Source organism: Rhipicephalus sanguineus, chromosome 2 (genome assembly GCF_013339695.2).
Source record: "Rhipicephalus sanguineus isolate Rsan-2018 chromosome 2, BIME_Rsan_1.4, whole genome shotgun sequence".
In the NCBI taxonomy this organism is placed as follows: domain Eukaryota; kingdom Metazoa; phylum Arthropoda; class Arachnida; order Ixodida; family Ixodidae; genus Rhipicephalus; species Rhipicephalus sanguineus.
The window spans coordinates 57456044-57473581 of record NC_051177.1 but is presented as its reverse complement, the minus strand read 5'-3'; the positions used below and the strand labels follow the sequence as shown (position 1 = coordinate 57473581).

At 48.0% G+C, this 17538-nt stretch overlaps 2 protein-coding genes across 3 annotated transcripts in view; one reads left to right on the top strand and one right to left on the bottom strand.

The window, feature by feature from the left end:
- The window catches only part of LOC119383013 (neurobeachin), a 292413-nt gene that overhangs the window by 94236 nt on the left and 180639 nt on the right, over nucleotides 1-17538 (bottom strand). The window lies entirely within an intron of this gene.
- LOC119383015 (protein mab-21) lies at nucleotides 5277-8593 on the top strand. Its single transcript, XM_037650977.2, has one exon. It carries the CDS (start codon nucleotides 5371-5373, stop codon nucleotides 6466-6468), a length of 1098 nt encoding a protein of 365 aa, XP_037506905.1. The 5' UTR covers nucleotides 5277-5370; the 3' UTR covers nucleotides 6469-8593.

Sequence of the window (17538 nt, the reverse complement as noted above, 5' to 3'; positions counted from 1 at the left end):
AAATATATTTTGCTCTGAGGGCTCACTCGGACTCAGACTCACCACAATTCTCCTCAACCAGAACACGAGACTCAGACTAACAACTTTTATTGCGATAGCAATTATAAGGACAGTCTCGGCTGGAAAATGTCCGTCCCCGTCGCCGTCATGCACCTGTATAAGTATGTATATATATATATATATATATATATATATATATATATATATATATAAAGCCCCAAAGAAAAATAATTCAGAAAAATGCTTCCGAAGCGCGGAATCGAACCAGGGACCTCTTGCTCCGCAGCGAGTGGCGCTATCCACTACGCCACGAAACGCAGATCCTCCACGTAGCTAACGGCGAGCGTTATATACATACCCTTTACCGCTGGACGGACTCAGAGACGGCAGGCGATAATAAGCGTTTCTTCATTACCAGCGAGATGGCGCTAGCAGCACGACGGGCGCATTTAAAAGTCGTCGTCGAGCTCACTCGCTTCTTATATTTGCGCAGCGAGAACATTGCCCTTCCGTTGTCTGCTCGCGCGGTTTTCTCGCGGTGAGGGGAAGAGGAATGTTTCACGCTTTCACCGTGATGTCCGCGCTCATGTTACCGAGCGTACGAAAGTCACTCGAGCTGAAGGGACGCCGCTAAACGAACAAACAGAAGATGAGCGCGAACTATCAAGTGTCACAGCTCGGCAGTTGAAGCACGCTAGTTTCCTTCGCTGCTTCGGCCGCCTTTGCAACAGGAACGCTGTTCAAACTGAGAGTATCCATTGGCGAGCCTCACTTCGTATAGCATTAATTTCTTGCTATCGCATTCATTGCTTCGCCCTTGCGGCGAAACTGTGACTTTTTCTCAACCGGACTCACTCGGACTCCTCACAAGGACATTACTCAGCCGGACTCACTCAGACTCGCGGCTTGGCCTGAGTCTGAGTGAGCCTGAGTGAGTCGACTCACGAGTCCGTTAGCGTAAAATTAGCTTTTTCGATCACGGTGTCAATGCTCTTTAACGCCAATATCTCACATGATCGGTGCTCCAGATACGACATTTGATCTGATCTTGTACCGTCAAATACGAGTGATCAGTCCATGGTTTCAATCCAGTAAGGACATTTTTATGAAATATGCGACTCACACGAGATATTTCTATCATGAACTTCCCGGAGAAGAGTTTGCGGAGGGAAGTCATGGCAACCCCCTCCCCCCATCTCACGCCTCTAATCAATAAATATTGAGGTGGCGCATGAACGCTAGTGCGTTGAGATATACATTGTAACGGGCGAAATCGGTCCGCGCGAAATCAGGGAACGTCGTCTCCCTCCATACTGCCTGCCTCTTCATCTTCGGTAGCGCTTCGTAGCAATATGAATATAGACTTGAGTACAAACTTAAGCCTATATAAGCCTGATTGCTGAACATGAGTAGATATATGACCATAAATCGGCAATAACAGGTGAAGCTCACTCAGACTCACTCAAGAAATATATTTTGCGCTTAGGGCTCACTCGGACTCAGACTCACCAATATTTTCCTCAACCGCGGACACATTCGGACTCAGTCTCACTAAAATATTTCCTCAGCCGGACTCACTCGGGCTCAAACACGCCAAAATATTACTCACCCGGACTCACTGAGACTCAGACTCACGGCCCGATCTGAGTCTGAGTGAGTAGACTCATGAGTGAGTTTGCCGATCTATGCTCACAAAATATAATTTTCTGCTTCGGGCTCAATCGTACTAATACTCACACCACAGTTCTACTCTACCCGACTCACTCCTATACTCACTGAAGTTTTGCTCTGTCGGCCTCACTCAGACTCGAGATCACCAATATTCTGCTCCGAGACGGTCTCACTCAGGATCAGGTGCACTAACATCTTACTCAGCCGGGCTCTCGCAGACTCAGACTCGCCAAAGATCCACTCAACCCGACTCACTCCCACTCATCCTTACCGAGCTGTCGCTCTGTCGGGATCACTCGGACTCAAAATCACCAATATCCTGCGCAGCCGGTCTCACACTGACTAAAATATTACACAGCCGGACTCTCAGACTTGGACACACCAAAGTTCTACTCAACCCAACTCACTCCATATACATATACTCATAGTCACTGAACTTTTGCTCTGTCGGACTCATGCGCTCGGGCTCAATATCACCAATATTCTGCCCAGCCGGTCTCACTCAGGCTCTAAAATCTTATCCAGCCGCGCTCACTCACACTCAGACTCACGCGTCGGTCTGAGTCTGAGTGAGTGCGGGTGAGCCGATTCATGAGAGAGTTTGAGAGATCGATGCTCGGAAAAGACGTATATATGTGAACGGGAGTCGAAAGACGAGCCGTGCGTATAATTAACTTGAATTCAATCTTGATTCGCCTCATGCATTTAACACTTCTGACCACTTGGAACACCTTTACTACATTAATTCGCTTCAATTCACATTTGATTTACCTAAAATTAAGGTATGCGGGTATGCGCCACACGTGACATTTGACCCCTGCGTTCACGCCGTGACGCCGGATTTTCCCCCTCATGAGCAGTATAAAACTTTCGCCTTAACAAAAATGTCTGATACGATTGACTGCTGCTGACTGAATCAAGACCATGTGACTGTTGCTGAGCGGAGGCGAGTAGGCACAATAGTGCCGTCGCTTTATACTCGCGTCCATACTCACGTCACTCATGCACTCAGCCTCATACACTCATACGTTTTAAAAGAGTGCACTAAGAAAAAAAAAAAGTCTTTTGACACCTTTCGGGTAGTCTTGACTTGCCACGTATACATATATGACTCTCTTTAAAGAGGCACGTCAACACTCTTTGGAGGTCATCACACTCTTTTAGGAGAGTCGTGTGACCCACAAGAGAGTTAACGAGTCTCTTTGAAGAGAGTCGGCAAGAAATGTAGAGCCTCATGAAATATATTTTGCCATTAGGGCTCACTCGGACTCAGGCTCACCAAAATTTTCCTCATCCGGACTCATTCAGACTCAGACTCACTGAGTGAGTCTGAGTGAGTCGAATGAGTCCAGTGGCGTATAATTAACTTTTTCGACTATTGTGCCAATGTTCTTTAACACCAATATCTCACATAAACGGTGCTCTAGTTAGCGTGTTTTGATCTCGTAAGGACATTTTGACTCTCATGAGGTATTTTTATCAAGAACTTCCCGTGAAAAATTTTGCTGGTTTGCTGGAAAAAGGTCGACCCCCCCCCCCCTATTCTTCTTCATAACCCACGCCTCTGATCAATACATTTTAAGATGGCGTATGAACGATATAGTGCTTTGAAAGAGTCGCGAGTATAAACGTGAGCCTATACATAAGCCGATAGTAATGCTGAAGTTGAGTAGATAGGACCATAGGTCGGCAAAAAAATGTAGAGCTCACTCAAACTCACCAAATAAATATATTCTGCGCATAGGACTCACTCGGACTCAGACTAATGGAAATATTACTTAACCTGACTCATTGAGACTCAGACTCACGGCTCAATCTGAGTCTGGATGAGTCGACTAATGAGTGAGTTTGCCGACCTATGCACCATGGCAAGACACATACCCTTCTTTTTTTTTTTTTTTTAGTGCGAGTGAATGCAGTCATAAGTAAGTGCCTTGACATATGATACCTATACTTATGACAAAACGTTAAATAATTTGGCTTCAAACTTCGTATTCGTATGCACTAAGCGACCTATACCCTTAGAAGTCGTTAAAAGTTCGAAAGTATTAAAGTCAAGTCGTTAACTCATCACGCGTTTGATATGGCGATGCAACAGTTGTTGTGTGCATGGAGGACGGAGGCGGCAAGGAATACACGAAGGCTTGTTCTACAGTAACCGAATACGCTTATAGTGCCACGAAAGTGCCCATGCATGAATAGTTTGCGACGGAGCATTCCCGCGGCAACGCTTTCGCATGGTTGTCGGCGAAATAAAAGTACTCACTCAGACTCAATCACAAAAAGAAGTTTCTGCTGTAAAGGCTAGCTCCAACTCATGCACATCAGAATGCATTCAATCGCGTTCACTCGGATTCGGCTCACCGAATTCCTGCTAATTCGAACTCGATTTCACATCAGTTATAGTCAGCCGAACTCACTTGCTCTTAGATTCACCAAAACTACACGCAGACGAGCTCACACGGACTCAGAGGCGTCGGAATTTTTCTCAGTCGGATCCGACTGAGTTTCAGCCTGAGTGTCGACACTCAGGCTGAAACTCACGGGTCGGTCTGAGTCGGAGTGAGTCTCAGAAGGTCGACTCATGGGTAAGTCTGCGAAGTGTTTGATAGCTTTCATTATTAATTTCAACCTGCCGATGCCGTGCACTCTTCATGAACTTCCCCCAAGCAACAAACGAAGGGTTCCACAATCGTCAGCTTTGATGGCGTCTGAGGACGCTGAAGACTTCGCCTCGCTGACCTCTTCGCAAGGTGTACGACGCCAATCTCGTTAGTTCTCTTTCTCTCTCGCTCTCTTCACTGTTCCAGCAAGCAATAAATCAGACTCTAAAGAATCCAGGTTTACATGTGGTCTGTAAAATGACAGTAAATGAAGTTCTTCGTGATTAGGTTCACGTGCAGTGATAACGATGGCCCCTTGTCGGAACACGCCCCTTTCGGCAAACCGTTTCTTTCAATTTCTTGTTGCTGCTGCTCACTAGTAGCCTTAGTGAACCCGGGCTGCCTTTTACACCCCGGGTTGAACACAATAGAGCTTCAGAATAGGGTTCGTAGCGCCAGCGCTTGATGCATAAGATACGCTATTTTTCGCAACTTAACGTGGAGGTTAGCAGCTTGGCGTGTGACGCATGCGCAGTGGCGACAAATGTTAACATAAAGCTTCGCGTACTAAAACAGCCCATTACCTCTGCAAGCGTGATAAGTAGGCGACGCAGTATTACTTCAAAGTAACGGCTGAAACGAAGAAGACACGAGGTTAGCCTGGTGAGCGTGGACACGACTAGCACAAAGCTGCTCTGACAAGCAGCCGGGGTAGAAGCCGAGGAGCAGATAACAACAGAACCCTGTCACGATTGCGACGAGGCCCTTGGAAAGGCGTGCACGTCGCGCTGCGCTAGCACGCCAGCGGCAACAGCGCCGGCCGGCCGCCGTTGCCGCACCAACGGAGGAGGAGGGGGGAGTGCGTCCCCCGGCGCAAGCGGCGGCAACAACGCGCCAGCCACGGAGGCGGAGTCATGGGCGGAGCTGGCCGGTCGTTCGGGAGAGGCAGGCCTCGCCCGCACCGCAATCGCTGCTGCCTCTCGCGTTCCATGCCGAAACGCCGCAGCGCAACGAGCACGCCGGCCGGAGAAGCAGCAACGCAAGAGGCAGCAGCGGCGTAAAGCTCGTGGCTGCTTGCGGCCTCGAGGTCGTCACCATGCTCGTTCCGTCGGACATGATGGGCGCCCAGTCCAAGCTCCTCTACCAGCTGAACAAGTTCTACGGCGAGCGCGTGCAGACTCGCAAGGCGGGCGTCGCCAAGACGTTGCGCGAGGTGTGCCGCGTCGTGCAGGACGTGCTCAAGGAGGTCGAGGTTCAGGAGCCGCGATTCATCTCCTCGCTGAACGACTGCAACGGCCACTACGAGGGCATGGAGGTCATCTCGCCCACCGAGTTCGAAGCCGTGCTCTACCTGAACCAGATGGGCGTGTTCAACTTCGTGGACGACGGCACGCTACCCGGCTGCGCCGTGCTCAAGCTGAGCGACGGCCGCAAGCGCTCCATGTCGCTCTGGGTGGAGTTCATCACTGCCTCGGGCTACCTCTCGGCTCGCAAGATCCGCTCGCGCTTCCAGACGCTCGTGGCGCAAGCGTGCGACAAGTGCAGCTACAGGGACAGCGTCAAGATGTTGGCCGACACGAGCGAGGTGCGGCTGCGGATCCGCGAGCGCTACGTGGTGCAGATAACGCCGGCGTTCCGCTGCGCGGGACTGTGGCCCCGGTCGGCGGCCCACTGGCCCGTGGCGCACATACCGTGGCCCAACCCGAACCTGGTGGCCGAGGTGAAGGCCGAAGGGTTCGACTTGCTCTCCAAGGAGTGCGCCACCCTGCAGGGCAAGCAGTCTTCCATGGAAGGCGACGCCTGGGTCCTCAGCTTCCTCGACGCCGAGAACAGGCTCCTCTCAGGGGGCTGCCGCCGGCGCTGCCTGAGCGTGCTCAAGACTCTGCGAGACAGGCACCTGGACCTGCCGGGAAACCCGGTGTCCGCGTACCACCTCAAGACGCTGCTGCTGTACGAGTGCGAGAAGCACCCGCGAGAGCTCGAGTGGGACGACGCGTGCCTCGGCGACCGTCTCAACGGCATCCTCTTACAGCTCATCTCGTGTCTGCAGTGCCGCCGCTGCCCGCACTACTTCCTGCCCCACCTGGACCTCTTCAAGGGAAAGTCGGCCGGGGCGCTGGAGAACGCGGCCAAACAGACGTGGAGGCTCACGCGAGAGCTGCTCACCAATCCCAGGTCGCTAGAGAAGCTCTGAACTGACAACGCTGCTGATACGCAGGCGGCGTTATAGAGCTTGTCGCACTGTGGATCTTTAAGAGCCTGTGATCGTGCAACCCGCCACTCCTACCGACAGCTCGCTCCGAGACAGTTCCCGCGATTCGGAAACTGTCTCGAAACTGCAGGACCCGACCGGTTGTGCGTTCTCGGACCGGGCGCGCTGTCCGTGTGTCCCGGAGTGCGGTGGCCATGCGTGCTATACACCAACGCAGTGTCTCCGCGTGTCTGCGGGTGGGCCATCAAAGTGGAACGGTGGGCATACCTCTAGCAGTGCTGTGTGCGAGTGATGGCCACTTCGCGGATGCAGTGATACAGACACCGTACGGACGAAGGCGACCTGGGAAGGACATCACACTCTGTTGCGGCCCGAAACTTCAGAGAGTGTAGTCGCTCTGCACGCCCGCTGTAGGTATTTATTGTCGAACGTCCATGTGCTATAGATGTATGTATACACAAAGGTCTCTCACCAGGCTAGTCCCGATAAAGCCCAATAGTTCTACCATGCAGGTCACCGAGAGAGGTCGCATGTGGCGACGTCGACTGCCTGTGCATGTCATTTCTGCGCTGTCCTCGAACTGTCATTCTTAACAGAAATAAACTCAAGGACGATGCCAAGCAATAGCAGAGTCACTGCACTAGGATGTTTTTAACGATGTCAAATGACATATGGCAGTGTCCGAGAGATTAACCAAGCAATGAGAAATCTAGCGTGGCTCCATAACTTGTAGATTTGTGCGATTAATATATCATTGCTTTAGCACAACGTATGTGATGCAAGTGATCCAAAAGACACGTCAGACCGAGTCTTACTCAAGGAATAGCAGCCATAGACCAGGCAAAATTTAACGCAAAAATTTCTACATTCGCTGGCGCAGGAGAGCGTATAGTATACAGCTACAGGTCAGGGTAATACCGAGCTGTTCTATATCAGCGTATGACAGCACTTCAGAAAGCAATGCGGAGATACTAATTTGCACTAAGGGTGCTCTCGGCAACAGAAAAATGCTGACCTCCCATTGACAGCGAGACCAAGAGCAGATTGCATGCAGCAGTAATTAGCTATATTCGTCATGCGTAATTCTGTTTATATCTTTTGCGGCGCTGCGCTGCGATTGAACGTCAAAACACTAGTTGAACGAAAAAAAAGCACACATCTGAAGCTATAGCTGGACATGTTTACACTTGATACGGTCAACCGTTAATCATTTGGCATGTCGCGCTCGACGTGAAAGCTGCCGAGAGCCCGTCAGTCACGCTGCAGTCCGGAACCTCAAAACTCGGCAACAATGTCTGGCTTTAATTCCTCGCTCTATATAACCCCTTAGCTACGTGACAGAGTTGGAGCCGAAGGCATGCAGCTCACAGGAACACTCCAAATTAGATGTGTCATTGTTTTGATGCGTACAGCATGTGCATGTGCAGCACTCGAGACATGGCAGCTCCCCAATCTAAACAGCGCGGGTTAATTTTTCGTTGAACAAGGGCGAAAAGATGACATCTTTCCATACGCAGGCAAGCGTCGCCCCTCCGAACGAGTTAGGTATAAGTGAAGGCTTGTATATTTACGAGTACCGGATATTATTAGTTCGTTTCCCTCGACCTACATACGTCAATTCCTGCTCTCAGGCCAAATTGCGTTCGCATGTGCACGAACAGTGCATGCGGCTGTTGAGAACCCTCCCGGGAACAAATATTCGAACTTGTCGCTTTTCCTTTAGAACGAAGAATGAAGTACACGCCGTCTGCACAAACCATATAAAACGAACGTGAATGTCACAGCTTCATGCCCCAAAACAACCTATTGTCTATTGCCCGTATTCCTGTTCGTGTTCATGCCTGTTACAGCATAGAAGCGCAGTAAATGCCCGAGAACACAGAACTTTGCAAGTATACTTCCTATAATGTAGCAGCCACATTCTTGGATGTACCGTACAGTTGACGAAACATATATAATGTGAATGTCTGGCCACGTCTCTCTTGTCGTGCAAGCTTGCGTTCAAAGGCCAAGGGAAAACAAAGCGTGCAACATCTTTTGTTCATTGTTGTCTTGACATGTCTTTGTCGTGTTGGCACCTTTCGTATTTGTTGTGAGATAAAAGAAAGCGAGAAAAGGAACTACAGAATGACAAATAAAAATTGATATAGAATACGAATCATCTGTTTTCATACCTATACGCCCCCTTCAATTTCCATCACAAACGGCGGTATACAATTATGTACACCTTCCTGCTCGTGCGCACTTATACGGTCCTTCACGAGGCAGAAAGGCAGCACATGGGGCCATATATAACAGCGATCTATCACTCCACGGAAAGACAATTTCAGTGAGCATCGATTGGCTATATATGCATGTGCACGATGAAGCTGGTTTCAGAATGTAAATGACAGCTTTGAAAGTATTATTAGGTATATAGCGGCGAATCCATGAACTGCATCAACGCTATAGAGTGATGTATGCACAGTCATCGCGATAAACGTGATGACATGCCACGGACAACAGGCTTTTGTCCATCTGCAAGACCGCGGCGCAAATAACCTCATAATCAAAACATGACAAAGTACACATGAACTGCAGAGTGTAAAAAAAATAATGTTTTACGTGAAAAAGGCACGGATGTGATTACAGAGCACGCTGTATATATACAGTGAGGGAATATGTATATACGGATTAATAATCTAGGATTTTTTAATGTGCTTAAATACATCTAAAGCACACGGGTGTCTTTTTGCATTCTTCCTCCATATAAATGCGGCCGGGAATCGAACTCGCGTCCTAGAGCTTACAATGGAAGCGTGGAAACACATTAGCTGCAAAGCTGTAGCAGGTGAAACGAATATAAGGCTCCACACACCATGACAGAACAAGGCCGAAGCCACGGTTACGAGAACCAAACGTATATAAAAACACATGAGCACAGATAACAACGCACATTTAGTTGCAACGCGTGTTCAGACTTCTGGAGCAGTCAGAAGCTAATCATATACGAATGACACTGCCATGGATTGATCAGCTTCTGTATTGTATAAAGGTATAACGCGACCGCTGTATGTTTCGATAAGAGCTTTAAATGTAGTCATTGTTTCGCGATTTATGCAAAACATCGAGTGCACACTTTAACAAGTAAGACAGATCAAAACAACATAGAAAATATATATACACCAACGTCACCACGAATATTCCCGACTCTAGTACATAGAAATCTTTCCAAGGGCAAATTGGCTCTCTCTGGTCACATGTGACACGCCCATGACATATTTTTCCAAGCGACAAGGCTGTAGATGGAGCCAGCATTGAGGAGACTTCCTTGTGCTCGAGGAAAGGTGTTAGCTATGAGGAGATCGTGCCAGCCAGGCGCGCCGCGACCACAACCCACGCGAAACACGAGCCAGCCATCTTGGATCGATAACAACGGCGCATCCTCCCGCCTCGCCTGTCATGGCGCGGACGGGTGCGCCTCTTTGTGTGTAAAGCAATGTTCGAGCGCTAGCTGAATGACATAGACAACGAAATCATTCACAAAGGCTCTATATATAGATACCTGATATTCGGCCAAGCAGATTTCCGTGCAGATAACTAAACTTCCTCGCTTTTAAACACTTCTATTCCCTTAATCGACACTTCCTCAGCGAGCTTTAAGCAAACATCTAAATTTTATTCCCACAGATAACACGTGAGAGCATTTAATAGAGTTAATTTATTTTGCGTTATGTATTGTGGACGAAAATTGTGTGTGTTTTCTGATTAACGGTCAAGATTGTCTTTGGAAGCATGCGTGATATGATCTTGCGCTTCGATTCATTGGCTCTCTACATATTTATGGCACAAATTGTTACTGCAACATGAGAATTTTATACCCGATTTTGTTTTCCTGTCGGCGCAATTTGTCAGTGGACAGACCGGTGCTGTACCACGTTATCACTATATAAGGTCAGCCGGTCGTGAGCGGTGCATGACAATTACGAAATGAATTGAGATAATCGAGATCAATGAATCGCCACCTTGTACTATATGTATACATATCAGTCGGGGTTTCACGTCCCAAAACCACGATATGGTCATGAGGGACGCTGTAGTGCTGGGGGGGGGGGGGGGGGGGGGGATTTCGACCACGCGGGGTTCCTTAACGTGCACCTAAATCCAAGTACACGGGCCTCAAGCCTTTCGCCTCCCTCGAAATGCGGGATTCGATCGCGTGACCTTCGGATCAGAAGTAGAGCACCATAACCACTAGACCATTACGACGTGGCTTAAACTACATATCAAGGGCTCGTTTCTTTGCTACGCACAACCTAATGAAACCAGCAGACAAAGAAGCGAAGGAAAGTATAGGGGACGTTATAACTGATGTCTGTAGTGTAGTAATTATCAGGGGGCATGGCCAGAATTTTTTTTTTTCGGGGAGTACAACCAACCTTTATTATGTATGTTCGTGCGTGTGCGTGTTCAGGTACCCTCCCCCTTCTGGCTACACCAATGATAACTATGATACTGGAACCGATTCAAATGTATTCGTATCGAAGTACAGCTTGGTTGGTTTCGACATTAAAATATAATCTGCATGTGACGCGTGACGGGGCTAGAAAAATCAGGGCCCGTACGTATTCCCAAGTGTTGTCTTACGTTATGTATAATTTTCTGACTGCCAGGCGCTCAGGCAACGGCGCGATAGGCGTTGACGCGGTAGGTGTCGGCGCGATAAACGTCCAATCGTGGATCGGCATAGACATATATAGGGATTCTTCGCAATGCGAGCTCCGGATGAACATACAGAGCACCGACATAAAGGGGCATAGGGACGCGAATAACAGAAAATAAAACAAGTCAGGACGGATTTTATGCGCTGAACTTTCTGCGTGCATGCTCCCATAAATTGGTATAGTATACATGTCCGGTCATGAATCACGTCAAGTCGCAAACACTTCGATACATGAAAACGGACACATACGTTTTAATTTATCGTGACTCGCTCGCAATTCAACCTGCGTTCGCTGACAGCACAAATATGCCCACAGGACGAAAAAAACAAACAAACAAACAATAACAAATAATGTACCGCGGAGCGGTGGGCGAGTCTGCGGTGTATATATGTCACAGCGCAGGGTGGATGCCGCAGTCACTGAAATTATGACACGAAAGCGTATATAGTCAGACAGCCAGCATGAGCACTGAAATTAAGATCGGCACATATATACTGTAAGGTGTGCGTCTCCGAGGAGAAACTCTCGACGGTAATTATGGTGCACGCATGGCAGCGTGTACTCCCCGAGATCTTCGTTCGACGCCGCGGTGGCGTTGGCGAGGAACTTGCTTCAAAGATGCACCAGCAGCGTATGAGTTACAGCGATCCTCTTTTTGTGACACTGAAGACTCCAACACCACGGCCGCTAAAAGGCCAAAGCACCAAATACGCGCTTGGCCAGTATTTTGTAGGAATGCGATATGCTCGATTTTATGCTGCAGTATACCACTCCCCGCTCACGGTCGGCTCATGTATACCGATGATAGCGTGGGCGGACTGTCGCTCAACCGGTCAGGAGCGAAAATGCATTAGCGTAGGGAAAGCTATAGCATCGCTACAAACTAGCAATTACGATGTTCTTTTAGAGGGGGTAATCCAAATAGAGTAAAAGTTCATGAGAAGACGGAAGCTTGAAGCGACGAGAAATCGTTGGAACACGGTGTGTCGCTATAGAGCCAACGTTTCAACAAGCGGTCTTGTCTTCTTCTTAAAGGCTGCAACCTTGAAGCCTTGAAGACGACAAGGCCGCTTGTCGACACGTTTGCTCCAGCGAAACCCCGTGTTCTAACGATTTCTTATCGTGGTATACGTATATCGAGGCTGCCATTTTGTTGCACAGCCAGCCCAGTTTTGAAAAGCTGCGGCTTACCTCGATCTGTTTATTAACACACAGTGGAGGCTGCGAATCGCACAACAAAATGGCGTATACGTTGACGTTACGCGCATACTACCGAGATGTCAACGTATATCTTCACTTCACGCGTGCTATATCGGTGTGTGTATGCGTTCCCTGATACAAGATAAATACGTCGTTTGCACTGATGCACAATACAGAACATAACCATGCAAGTTGCGCAGTGTATACACGTGGGAGGAAATGACAGCAAACAATATATTCTGCGTGAATAAGAAAACAACAATTTGTCAATGGCACAGACCGTCAAGACAGTGTATACAACTGGGCGGCTGCAGGGTGGCTGTAGACAACCACGTGTGCAAGTCACATTTATTAGCTAGGACGAGGAAAAATGATCAATCCGGTCAAAACTGGCACCGTTAGCTGCTAAATTGATTAAGCTTCCCCGCGGTATTCTCACATGTGTACGCTGTGCAGAATTTTAGTGCACACGGCCCCTGAAACGCTTTGCATCGTGCGGCACGCCACATCATGCCCAAGTGGAAACACGCAGCTGTGAAACGAATGAAAGATGGAAAGAAAAAAATGCGCATTTATCTTTTGCAAAATAAGACTAATGCTCGTTTTGTTCTCATGCAGGCTGCAGCCTGATTATCGGTATAACACAAACAGGTTGCAGTTACCCGTGACAATTAACTTCCGGGGTGCCTGGTGCAAATTGAATATAGAAGGCCACCTTTCATCTTTACACGTGCATTCAGGTCAGAAGCGAGATAAGTTAGAAATATAAGCAAACCGAGAAGTGTTTTCGAACTAAGCAGCAATAAATACAGTCCCGTAGCAGTTTGTGCCGCTGTGCACGAGAGGGCGTTGCGAAGCGAATAAGAAGCTGGAGCGATCGCCCTGGACACAATGCTACAACGCTGTGCCCTCCCTGCAGGGTATACAGATATAGCTATCAAGGCGAAAGCCTTAGATGCCTCGTCAAACGCGAAGAGTGACCGTCGGCGTCAACACGAGTGATGCAAACAATCATCATCGTGTGATGACGACCATATGATGTCATCAGGGTACAATCAATACAATCGACTGAGAACAAGAAGAAGGCTTTCGCCTTCGAAACGTGTTAGGCAAATGCATAAGGCATCGCGTGACTATCTATAGAAATGTGTGCTGCAGCTTCAAGGAGGACTACAAAAATGGCTGGAGTGGAAGTTATGCCTCGAAAGCGAAGCCAAGAATCCACCATATTACCATGCAGTGGCAAAACTGAACAGCCTGTATCGAACAAAAAGCAGCGTTTTCTTAACACGCCCTACCAGTTTAACATGGGCAAATTTTTGAGACTGATATAGTACTCCACTGATGTAGTGCTCGACGTGTGCCTTTTTGTTCTACAAGTTTCCTCAAAGTCTAGGCAAATTTTATTGGAGATTAAGTCACCAATACTCATCTCTATAGGTTAATTTCGTAGGGAACAACGATCCCTTGCATGCTTTATAATTCGCCTAGCGTTTACATTAACAGAGCAAAACTTTATCTCTAAGCGAGTACCACCCGAAAAAAAGCATGTTTCCGAGACAAACCAGACCAGACCGTGTTCACCCTTGCCGGCAATGCGTTGCGAGAGCTTTAACTCCAGAATTTTTTAAAATCCTCCTTGGCTGGCTCAACGGTGGGTAACATTGTGATGACGTGCTCAACTGTGTACCAAGATTTCATTAACAGTACCGACACACATGTCTTGCACCAGCAAGGAGGTTTACAGCCCATGTATGGAACCTGATCGACATGAAACCCTTTCTTTGTGCGGATAGCGGCTCTCGGGGTACATTGTCACGTTTCGGGAAGGGTACAAGGCTTTTTGTATACATGTGCGTGTAACGGGACAGAGTGACGACGATAAGAAAGCGAAAGTAAAGGTTTATCCACATCGTGCCTTCAACGCGAATGCTGCGGCGGTATCCAATCGGAGGCCTCCTCCTTACCAATGTTCCTACGAAGAAGCTTGGGTTGGTTATAACCAGTGAACGACTATAGTTGTTCACTGGTTTCCACGGCCGAGTTGATTGAGCCCGAGCCCATCAAGTTTAAACAGTATACCACACACTGAGCCCGAAATGCATGTGGCACTGTGAATTGCGGAAGAGAGAACGGAGAAGGGTGTATGGAATGGAAGACCATGAAGCGACCGGCTCAAAGTGAATTAACTTAATCACAGACACGCTATACAATGTAAGCGATAGTCCTAACTCGTTCACAGTGACAAAAAAACTCACAGGGTCCCTTATGCATTCACTTAAGACGACTCGAAGGCGAAAGCCATTTTCTTTTTATTCTCAGTCGATGTGTTGATCCCTTCCTCCCCTCCCCCCTCTTCTGCGAAATCTTTCTGCATCTCCCCTGGTTTTGCACTGCCTCCGTGATAGGCCCACCTTTGAACAACTGAATATGTCATGTGATGACGCCACCATGTGACGTCACGTTATGTGAAGTCATGGTGACGCCAAATGGTGCCACAAATTTTGGCGACCTGTGACGTCGTGATGACGTCATATGGTGACACCGACGGGCAATTTTCGCGTTTGGTGAGGCATCTAAGGCTTTCGCCTTAATAATTGCAACAAACAGTACGTGTTTATTCATCCGCCCTGCGTGGACCACGCACTTACGAGCACGGTCACAATTCCTATACACTATGCAACGAAGGAACAAAAGCTGTTGAAAGAAGAAGAACAAAGCAAGAAGCGAGAACACCGGGGATGTCAGGTCAATGCGGAACATGCGCGAGATCGTACGGTCATGTATGCATGCATGCGTTGGCTGTTGCTGGGTGAGTTTCGAACCACACTGCGACCGCAACAAGCCGCATTCGTACAAAAAGGGGCAACAAACAGCTGCTGTTCGTGCAGACTACTTCCGGGACGGGAAGTGTTTCGCTCGCGACTTTTTGCATTTTGCGCATGCATGGAGTCCTTCGCAATAGATAACGACATGCGTTTTCCGAGCAGACTGCATCGTTAAAAGCGATGCAGTAAAAACCACCTTATACCCGCCACGGTGGTCTAGTGATTACGGTGCTCGACGCTGACCAGAAGGTCGCGGGTTCAAATCTCGGCCGCGGCGGCCGCATTTTGATGGAGGCGAAATGCTAGAGGCCCGTGTACTTCGTTTTAGGTGCACGTTAAAGACGGTAAAAATTTCCGGAGCCCTCCACATGGCGTACCTCATAATCAAATCGTGGTTTTGGGACGTAAAACCCCGTGCCCTTTCGAGGTACAAATCTTGGAAGCCAAATCGCAGCAAAGGGCGACTTGGAGACAAAGTCGAATGAATAAAAATAAAAATAATATGGACCAAGAAAAAAAATCGCGAGCAGCGGAAACAGATTTAACGCGTGACCTTTTCATGTCATGTCACACATGGCGCAACCAGGCGGATGCAGCCGACAATTGCTCAATGCCAAATACAACGCTTCAGAAGCACACGTGCGAACGAAACACTTCCCTCGAAAAAAACAAAACAAAAAAAAACACACAACATGGAATCCGTTCTGTACAGTACTCACGGATCGAAACGCGAAAACTTAGGGCTAAGTAATGCACGCACTTTCGATTCCGACGTCTACAGATTTCGTGTCATATCGGCGTAATTTAGACTCAAACCCCCACATCAGAGCCAACGTTGTTTTTATCGGCTAGATTTGCAGCGACATGACGCGGTTTTCAGGAGTAATTGCACATAGCAGTCGTTTTACTGAAAAGAAAAAGCATGTCGCGTTTCAATCCGCCATACAGCACGTACAGTGCGTACAGCCGTAACACATTATCTGATATAACAAAATATTAGCAATTGCGGAGATGAAAAAAACACGCCTCACATTAAGCATGTATTACAACATCTGCCCGGAGAACTTCGAACCTACCGCAACGGAATTTTTTTTTTTGAAGTACACAAACATAAGCTGGATGACGATATCAATACATGCATGTGCTGACGCAACCGCGATTAGCATAGTCGAAAGAATGCACCATTAGGAAAGGCTCATCGAGAAGAAGCACGAGGAAATCACGTGCAGCCCGCTTGTAATACAAATGGCTACCAGTCGGGCTTCCTTCATCGTATACCATCGCAACGGCAATGGCTGCGCGAAGCAACGTGCGTCACAAAGCTCGTACAGGAAGCACATTTCCAAGCAATCGTTGTTGTCTCGTTATCTATAACTTGGAAGAATTCGCTCCAACAAAGGCGGACTTGCATGTTTGCAAATGAAGAGCACCTTCAATGCGTAACTCAGATATGTGTTAGTGTGTATAACGCTGCGCATAAAAGACACGGACACAAGAAGACACAACCTCACACGGCGAGGAAATCACGTCCTGTGAGTTACGCCCTGCGTGTTACGTCGTCTCTTCTTGTGTCCGTGTACCTTATGCAACGTTGGTTGCAACGTTGGTTAAATATGTGTCTTAAGTATGGAGCTTGGGGCAATTAGAGACAGCAAAACCAGCGTGTACATTTACTTTCAATGTCTTCCTCGCAGTATGTCGTACTGACCAAGCATGCAGGAAAGAACTCGCTTTCGCTCACGAAATCCACAATCTCACATCGCACGTCTATATTAATAACGAGGAGGGCCACTTCATATACACCACATTCGACAGCAGCAACCTCACCTGCGTGCAGCTTCTGGCAATCTGTCCGTGTTTCCAAGCAGCGTTCAGGACTTAAAATTATATCTGGCAACGGCGGCCTACGTATAGCGCCATCATCACAAGAATTACCAAACACTGAAAGCGCGGCAAATACTCCATACGTTATTTATAATAATTATTGAAGCACGAAAGAGAGAAAGAATAAAAGCCCTGTCCATAGCGTAACTTCGAACTCTACTCACAAATTAGCATTACACGCAAGAGTGGAGGGGTTTGGAAGCGTAGCCTACTTTTCGCATTTTTATGAGGAGCTATAGAGGTGCGCCAAGAGTCTACCAAATCAAAGTATATGGTTGGCACGATATACAAACGCCTCGAACAACTACTCATCACATTCCTATCATCCACACAGCAAGCCATTTCTAAGAATAAGAAAAAAAGCTAAACAAAAGGTAGGCAACTTAATCATTAAAGTGATACAGGATGAAAACAATGATGGTGCAAGAACAGTGGAT

Bases quoted from the DNA above. Each gene is read 5' to 3' on its own strand.
- LOC119383015 (XM_037650977.2), top strand. From the start codon at position 5,371: ATGCTCGTTCCGTCGGACATGATGGGCGCCCAGTCCAAGCTCCTCTAC.